The sequence below is a fragment of the Argentina silus genome, assembly GCF_951799395.1.
Source record: "Argentina silus genome assembly, chromosome: 13".
Classification (NCBI taxonomy): Eukaryota; Metazoa; Chordata; class Actinopteri; order Argentiniformes; family Argentinidae; genus Argentina; species Argentina silus.
The window spans coordinates 10,355,477-10,364,132 of NC_139667.1; the positions used below are offsets into that span (position 1 = coordinate 10,355,477).

At 46.9% G+C, this 8,656-nt stretch overlaps 1 protein-coding gene across 2 annotated transcripts in view; it reads right to left on the bottom strand.

Moving 5' to 3' along the window:
• Positions 1–432: 432 nt before the first annotated feature.
• ralgapa2 (Ral GTPase activating protein catalytic subunit alpha 2) overlaps positions 433–8,656 on the bottom strand; it is a 97,993-nt gene continuing 89,769 nt past the window's right edge. For both annotated transcript variants that reach the window (XM_083682742.1, XM_083682741.1), the window contains one exon: positions 433–3,521. In XM_083682742.1, coding sequence (XP_083538868.1) covers positions 3,367–3,521 — 155 coding nt within the window. In that variant the 3' untranslated portion in view covers positions 433–3,366. The remainder of the gene's footprint in view (positions 3,522–8,656) is intronic.

Here is an 8,656-nt window from a genome sequence, read left to right on the forward strand (position 1 = left end):
CCTGCTGCTGGGCTGGGGTCGCAGAATCAAGACAACAGCACCATCATGTCAACCCCCCCTCTCCCCCAGCCTCCCTCACCCCTCAACCCCCCTCAACCCCCTGAGCCCCCCTCACCTCTCCCCCAGTCCCCACCACCTCCCCCAGCCCCAATGACCAGCCCCCATATCCACCTCCCCAGCCCCTTGTCTGCCCCCCCCAACCAAAGCCACTGGGGTTACAGTCAATCTGTCAGTACAACCAGCATACCTTCTCCCAGCCAGGATGAACAACAGGTTAGACTATGACAAGCTGCATTACTGGAATTACTCATTTCTGTCATGGCTACTTTTATTACTGTAATGTAACTACTAATTTCTGTCATGGCTAGTTGTACTGGTATGTTTTACTGGTATGACACACAGGATGAGAACAAACACACAGAGGCATCATCATAGAATTTCAAATTGATTTAATGAAATGTTTAAATTTTTCACATCTCTAATAAAGATAGCATGACTCCTGTCATTAAAAACAATTCGATATGTTAACAAGTAATGATGACATCTTCAAGCTTTTTTTCCTCTTATACAAAGATTATATTACAGGCATTAATATATTTATATTCAGAGGGACTGGAGCCCTCGATTTGACACAATGTACAGGATTTCCTAAACCCAAAAAAATCTAGAATTAACACTAAACTCTGTTGCTTCACATTGAGTTGAGCCAGTGTCAGTAAGACACGATCCTTGTCCTGGTCAAATCAATATCCCGTATCCTCCCATATATAACAGGGACCTCATCCACAACATCACAATCTATTTGAATTATATCTACAATCTTTACTCCTATGAGGATCCAGTATAAAGATCTGGGTAGTTCTTTACAGTGGGTATTGGAAAGGTGAAAAGCATTGATCTGATCCAGGTCAATATTTGCATACATTCTTCAAAAAAATGCACAAAATGGACTTCATTCTGAACAAACTCTCAGTTCATGCCTCCTATGTTATCTATCAGTGCTAGGGGGGAAAGAGAGAATTAAAACAAAATAAGAAAGAAAGAAGAGAAAGGAATGAAAAAAAGAGAGGATGCAGAGGCAAGGCAGAGAAGTGTGACACACAGGGATGATGTTGCAGCGCGGTTGGAGCCAGTGTGTGTACAACACCTGTGACTACCATAGCAACCCAGACGGGCAGGTCGGGCTGGGTAGTGCCAGCCTGCCTGTTGCTAGGACGGTCACTAGAGCTCAGCGCTGGTATGTCATCCCCCACCCCTCCCCCTGGCCTTGTGAGGCTACCCAGGGTGAGAGAGAGGAGGATGAGGGTGCCCGCAGAGAGAAAAGAGGAACAGAGCACCTCTTCAAAATAAAGAACGAAGACGAAACGAAGCACCCCCCAAAAACCAAGTGAATGTTTCCATATAAAACTGTGTGTATGAAGGGGACAAGACGTGGACATTTCTGGGAAAAAAACACTTCTCTCTCTCTCTCTGATTCACAATGAGAAGGGCCAAGCTGGCTGTCCCCGGCATGATTCATGCAAATGAAGGAACAAAACAAAAGAAATGTAATTACGTCTGAACAGTGATAGAGGGTTGTAGGAAAGGGTCATGGTGGGTAGAAATTACACAGGCACTGTGAGAAGCTCCTTCAGAAACACACACGCACACACACACACACACATACACACGGGCACACACACGCACACGCACACACACACACGCACACACACACGCACACACACACACACACACACACACACACACACACACACACACCAGTGCATGGAGTTAAGGTTCACCTGAGGCTCTGGCGGCATTTTCCTCTAAACAGCACACGTATACATAATACAACACAACGGCAACATAAGTCTCCAGATATGACTCTGTATGTACATCCACAAAGAAACAGATCAGCAAATAAAATTTAAAGCAATTTACATCCAAAGAATAAAGAGAAGAAAAAAATAAACACATTCAATGCTAGTTTATCAATGACAGTGAGTGCAAAAGACCTCTGTGGGAACATTGGAATGTCATGTTTTCATCTGTACAGGACAGGAAAACAATGGCAGAGGATAGAGACAGATGGAACTTATCGGATTACAGGTTATGAACCCAGGTTAAACAATCCTACACAGGGTAACGACTTCATCACACAACAATTACAAATGCAGTCTTTCTCTCATTCCGGCAGTCGCATAAATCAAAGCGCAACAAAAAATCCATCAGAATCCATTTAAAAAAAAAAAAAGGAAATTACAGCCATAAAAAAAAAGAAAAATACGAAAACAAACTTCGATTCACCTCGGTTGGAAAGACATCATTGATTGTCCACTCCAGGTTCATAACCCATTAAAAACAGACTCCTACGGCATGCCCTTCATGGCAGTCTGTAACCAGGAAGTGTTGTCGCGGGGCGTGGTGTGTGCCAGAGACAGCACCTCCTATGTACGTGGTCCTTCCTCCTCTCCACAGCAAGAGGATGACGATGGTCCATACAGACAGACCAGCAGGGCTCCATACGCCCCCAACCCCCCCACAACAAACAAACAAACAAACAAACAATCAACACAACACCACACACTTCAATATTCATCCTGCCAACACCATTGAGAGGGTATCAGTGTTTCACACAGCAGGATCGGAGGGGGGTGGGGGGGACCAATGAGGAGCCTTCGAGGGATCCAAGAGGCAGACATATATAAAAATGCATCTGGTATGGATGAGAAGAAATGCTGTCTGTCCTGCACAGTTGTATTACATTATCACTACATATACGGCTGTCTCTTTCAGTGTTTTTTTTTTTTTTTTTTTTTGCATGTATAGCAGGACAGTGCGCAAGACTTTAAGGTAAAACAGTCTCCCATTCAAGCCTTTTAGAGTTTTCTCTATTGCAGTGTCGACTACCAGCTCATAAGCTATGGCTTGAAAGTTGTGGCATAGAAAATAAATATCGATGTTTTCCATCTCGGTTGACTTTAAGACTCCAAAACACCATCTACCCAGTTCCCTCTGTAAAAAAAAAAAAAGAAAAAAGTCTAGTGACATTTAGCAGTCATCGTGAATCAAAAAGAGATTCTTACTTCTCTCTAGGAAAATATGAAACCTGCAATTGGAGTGAACTTGAATAGCTTAACCTCATATCCATCTCAAAAATGCAGTTCGACAGCAGAACAGTTGGAAATGTATCGAAGTATCAATAACTCCCGCTTAAATTAAAAATTGCAATGTGCTCCAGTTACATGTTTAAATAACACAAAACAAAAACAAAATGCACACACTCAAACTGCAGTCACAAGGGGTATGAGGTTGTAGGAGAGGGTAGCTAAAGGCTGAATGGGGAGGGGTCTGGGGAGGTGGGCTTGGGGGGTCCGGTTGAAGAGCTCAGTTGGAGGACTTGCTAATGGCGCTGGCTGAGCGGCGGAGTTTTCCAGAAACTCGGTTCTTTGTGGCACGGGGCATCGTGGGAGAGACCTGGTCAACGGAGTCTGTTCCTACGGCAACACTGAGCTCTGCACTTGTGCTGCCACTGAGAGAGCCTGGAGATATGGAGAGAGAGAGAGAGAGGGGGGGGGGGGGGGGGGGGGAGATAGTGAGACGTGGCAGGTGTCCACGGGGCTTTGTAAACGTGTCATACTCCAGCATGCTCTGCCATGCATGTGTGACCGCTCCCCAGTCCCCCAAAAGCGACCTCCTCCCCAAACTGCTTCTCGAGGGTCACATTTACAATAACCAACCAACAACAAAAAAAACACAAAAGGGTGTATCTGTGTATCAGTACACACAGCATAATGATTCATTTGACCCTTGAATTCCACACATGTTAACAATGACATACTGTATATGTGTGGACGACATCAAGGGATCCACATTCAGATGCAAGGTAAACGTCATGCCTGTATCACATGCTTTATCAAACACCAGCCTGCTAAAAGAGAGATGCTTCATATTTCCCCCCCCCAACACTTTGGGTTTGGGTAAGTGGATGCTTGTATGAATGAAACAGAACAGAGGAGACGCAAAACATTTGAAGCCAGGTGCTAAGAACAAAATTGCCTTTCTTAGTCAGTAAAAAGAGTATTTGACATACATTTAAAAAACAAAACAAAAAAAAAACTGAATCAAAAAACAAAATTGAACATTATGCAAACTGGAGAGGCCTGTCACGGACATGTGGAGACTGCCCTTTGTCCAATACAGTCAGTCCCACAGACATATTCAAGTCAGCCATTACAGGCTCCAAGCAGTGATAAGTGGGGGGTGAGAAAGCTGCTCAAGGCAAAACCCCCCCACCCCCTTCCCCTGCCTGTCTCAGCCATGCCTCGAGTTTAAACAATTTCCCTGCTTTGTCAAGATGGCATCTGGTTGCCTATTTTATTTCCTCCCCTTTTTTCTCCCTTTTTTTTTTTTCTTTTTCCTGAAGCATCTCAAGTTCCTGCAGCTAAAAGGGCCAGCAGATGGCTGCAGTAACAGACACTCGGCCTGGTGGACAAGCATCCCTGACTTCCTCTCTGAGGGGGAGGTGGGGTTAAAAAGGGGGAGGAGGAGGAGGAGGAGGTGGAAGTGTCATGGCTCCTCTCGCTCTGCATATGAAAAGAACAGAGGAGGGGGACGTTGGCTAAATGTGTGGGCGGGCCTCCTCTAGGTCCAAGCATCCAGCAAGGAGGCAGCATTCCGGTGGTACCTTCCGCTTTTGACCATTCCAACACTAACGCTTACAACTTCCTGAGTGGCCCTGCTAAGCCCAACCCCCCCCCCCCCCCCCTCCCCCAGTTGTCGGGTGATGGACAGGGGAGATGTCTCTCAGATAGAACCCCCCCCCCCCCCCTTCCCCCCGTACAGACATAACACCCCCACCAGCATGCTGCCTACCTCCACCCATGCAACACACACACCTCTAGAGCCCAGTATTATCGGCAGTAAATACACACTTGATTTGAACAATGGAAGAGTATGTTCAAATGGATGAAAAACACGTCTCGAACTGGGAAACAATCATCCCCAAACTTGAGTTGGTGTTGTCACAGCAACCAGCCTCTCTACGCCTCGGTCCACACTGACCTCCCCTCGACAAGTCAACAGATAAGGTCTGAGGAGACCGGGGCTGATAGGGGCGATACTGTGTGTGTGTGTGTGTGTGTGTGTGTGTGTGTGGGCGGGCACACACACTGCCTCATGGTATGAGACCCTCTAAACATCAGGACAGGTCAGACTCAGCCATAGTATGTGATAAGGAGTAGGAAGAAAAGAGTAGACAAAGAGAGGAGGAGGAGGGAGGGAGAGAAAGAGAGAGAGAGAGAGAGAGAGAGAGAGAGAGAGAGAGAGAGAGACACACAGAAAGAGAGTGAGAGAAAGAGAAAGAGAGAGAGAAAAAAAACAAAACAAAAACAAAGGGCCTAAATGGGCCTGGTCTCCCATTGGTCCCCTGCAGCAATTCAAACAAGGCTTAAATGACAAAGACGTTCTCCAGAGCGGCAGGTGTTTGTGTCACACTCTGCCCCAGGCCACAGCCGCGCTCGGACAGGAGGGTACAGGAGAGAAAAAAAAGGGAAGGAAGAGAGGAGAAAAAAAAAGAAAAAAAAAAAGAAAAAAAAAAAAGAAAGAAAGAGAGAGAGAGAGAGAGAGAGAAAAAGAAGGAGCGTTCGCTGGGGGGGGGGAGATAAAGCCGCACGGCATGCAGAACAGAAGCCAGGAGCCAGGAGTGTGCCTGTTATTGCTCATGCTGCTACTTTGTCAGTTGCTAATCGTCCCCATCGTGCGTCACTCTCAATTACCAGCCAGAACCCACCCATCCACACACACACCTCCGTTCATCCCTTTTTTTTTTTTTAAAGCGGTTGGTAAATAAAGCTTGTTAGTACCAAAAAAAAAAAAAAGACAAGAAAAACAACCAGAGAGAGGAGAGGAGAGGAGAGGAGAGCGAGGGGAGGCCCTGGGGCCACGGACACAACAAGGTTCCGGTCGGGGGGCTCGGGGCTTACCTTCATCAAATACCGTTATGACCCTTTTACATATTTTTAATCTAAAAGAAAAGAACACAGACAGCAGAACATCACGTCAGACAAGAGTCACACCACAACACAACACAGAGATGGTGCTCAGCACAGTCGCTGTAGAGGGGGGGGTGGGGGTGGGAGGGCATTCAAACAGCTTTTTGCGCGGCACTGTGGTTAGTTACTGTCACTGTGAGAATCAAAAAGAGACAAACACATATGGAGGAGTTAATCAATGAGTTAATAGACAGCTCAGAGAGCAACGGGGGGGGGGGGGGGGGGGGGCAAGTCTGTTTGAAAAAACAAAAAACAAAAAAAAACCCCGCTCCTTTAAGTCTCTTCCATGACCTTATATCAATCTGTCTAGCCCATATTCAAAGTTGTTGGATGATTGTTCTATCATTCGCATTGTGTCGTTTCGGGATTCTGTTTCGTTAAGAGATGAGAATATGGTGGTTGGACAGATTATAAGGCAGCATGCAGACCTGTTGCCTGAAAAGATTCTCAATAATTCCCCAATGTCATGAGAGAGACAGAGAGAGAGAGAGACCAGTGATGCAATACAAATACAGGGAACCTGATGACAGTACAGCAAGTTAAACAGTTTCTTCCCATAGTTGCGTGAGAAAACTATGTCTAACACAAAAAACCTAAAATGCACATCGCAGGTCAAGCATGGTGGATCGTATTCTCTGTCTACATGCCCTGGATTATTGAACCATTTACATTTGTGGTCCTCTGTGGCTCAGTGGGTAGAGAATGGTGCTAACAACGCTTTGGTTTTGGGTTTGATTCCCGCTGGGACCATGTATACTGAAATGTATGCACTCACTGCAATGTAAGTCACTTTGGATAAAAGCGTCAGCCAAATAGCAGATATTATTATGTTATTTTTATTATATATTTATTGCACTTGCAAAGGCAGAATGGGAGAGCAGGTAACAAATGGTTGTGTCTCCGGAGATGTAGCTAGAATGAGAAACAAAGGTCTGTCCAAGGTCTTGGGAGGTAGAGAGCTCTTCAGTCTGAGGTACTGTTTCCATGGCCAGAGACAACAATCTCCTGCTGTTGGCCACATAAGTGGAGAGGGAGAGAGAGAGAGAGAGAGAGAGACACAGACAAGCACAGAGAGAGAGAGAGAGAGAGAGAGAGACACAGACAAGCACAGAGAGAGAGAGAGAGAGAGAGAGACTGAGAGAGAGAGACACAGACAAGCACAGAGAGAGAGAGAGAGAGAGAGACTGAGAGAGAGAGACACAGACAAGCACAGAGAGAGAGAGAGAGAGAGAGAGAGAGAGAGAGACACAGACAAGCACAGAGAGAGAGAGAGAGAGAGAGAGAGAGAGAGAGACACAGACAAGCACAGAGAGAGAGAGAGAGAGAGACTGAGAGAGAGACACAGACAAGCACAGAGAGAGAGAGAGAGAGAGAGACTGAGAGTACCTCGCTCTTTCCTCTCACTGAAGAGTGATGTTGTTAACCTCGAGTTCTTCACAATTGATCGTTTCTTCAAACTGTTGGGAGAAATCATTCTGGATTGATCCCAGCATGTGGGCATTGGTACTTGGCTACATGTCCGTGGTCAAAACGTAAGACGTATGACATGGTGTTATGAGGACACGCTCCAACAACACATACCCGGTAAAGAGACACGCACGGCAAAGCGGGTGAGTGAGACACAATGCGGGGCAACAGCATTGGAGGACGGAAGGGTGTTGCTGTGTGTGTGTTGTGTGTAAGTGTTGCGCATGTGCGCGCGTATGTGTGTGTGTGTGTATGTGTGTGTGTGTGTGTGAAAGGTGGTTCATGCAGGAGGAATGGGTTGGGGCAGCTGTGACTGAGGTGGCTGAGGGTCAGAGAGAGCCAGGTCAGTCTGGTGAACGTGTGGCTGCACTCTTTGGAGAAAAAAACAAAAAACAAAAAAAAAACGGTCCTCGCAAGAACCTTAAACTCGTTCCTGGAGGAGGAGAACCCTTTGAAGAACCGGTGCCGTGTAAAACCCTTTTCACTGACGTGATTTCGACACGCAACCGAAAAGGGTTCTTCGTTCTTGGAAGGGTTCTCCTGCGACAGGGACAAGCTGAATAACAGTTTGGTTTGTTTGTTCGAAGAGTGGCATGGTGGCGTGGTGGGGGTGGGGTGGCGATGGGGGGGGGGGGTGTCCGTGGGCGTCATGCCTAGTGGAGGAAACAGGCAGAGTCTTACAGTCCAGCTTGGCCCAGGGGTAGTCCATGTCCCAAACCATCCCCGGCCAACGCCTGCACGCTGCTGGCATGGACGACATGTTAGTGGAAGCCGTGAGCACGGAGAAAAGCCATAGCAGGGGTTTATGGACACGCACACTCTTGCACACGCACGCACAAAACACACGCACGCACGCACACACGCACAGACACACACAGACACACACACACACACACACACACACACACACACAATAGCAGTGCTAAGAGAGAAAGCAGCATGAGAAAGCAACAGCACATCAGAGGTGAGGATGAGGATGAGTGAGGATGGGGATGGGTGAGGATGAGGATGGGTGAGGATGGGGATGGGTGAGGATGGGTGAGGATGGGGATGGGTGAGGATGAGGATAGGTGAGAAAGAGGAGCAGCTGTTTAAGCCAGACGTTATGTTAGACCACACATCAAAGACTACAGCAACCATCCAATGGCGAAAAGCAA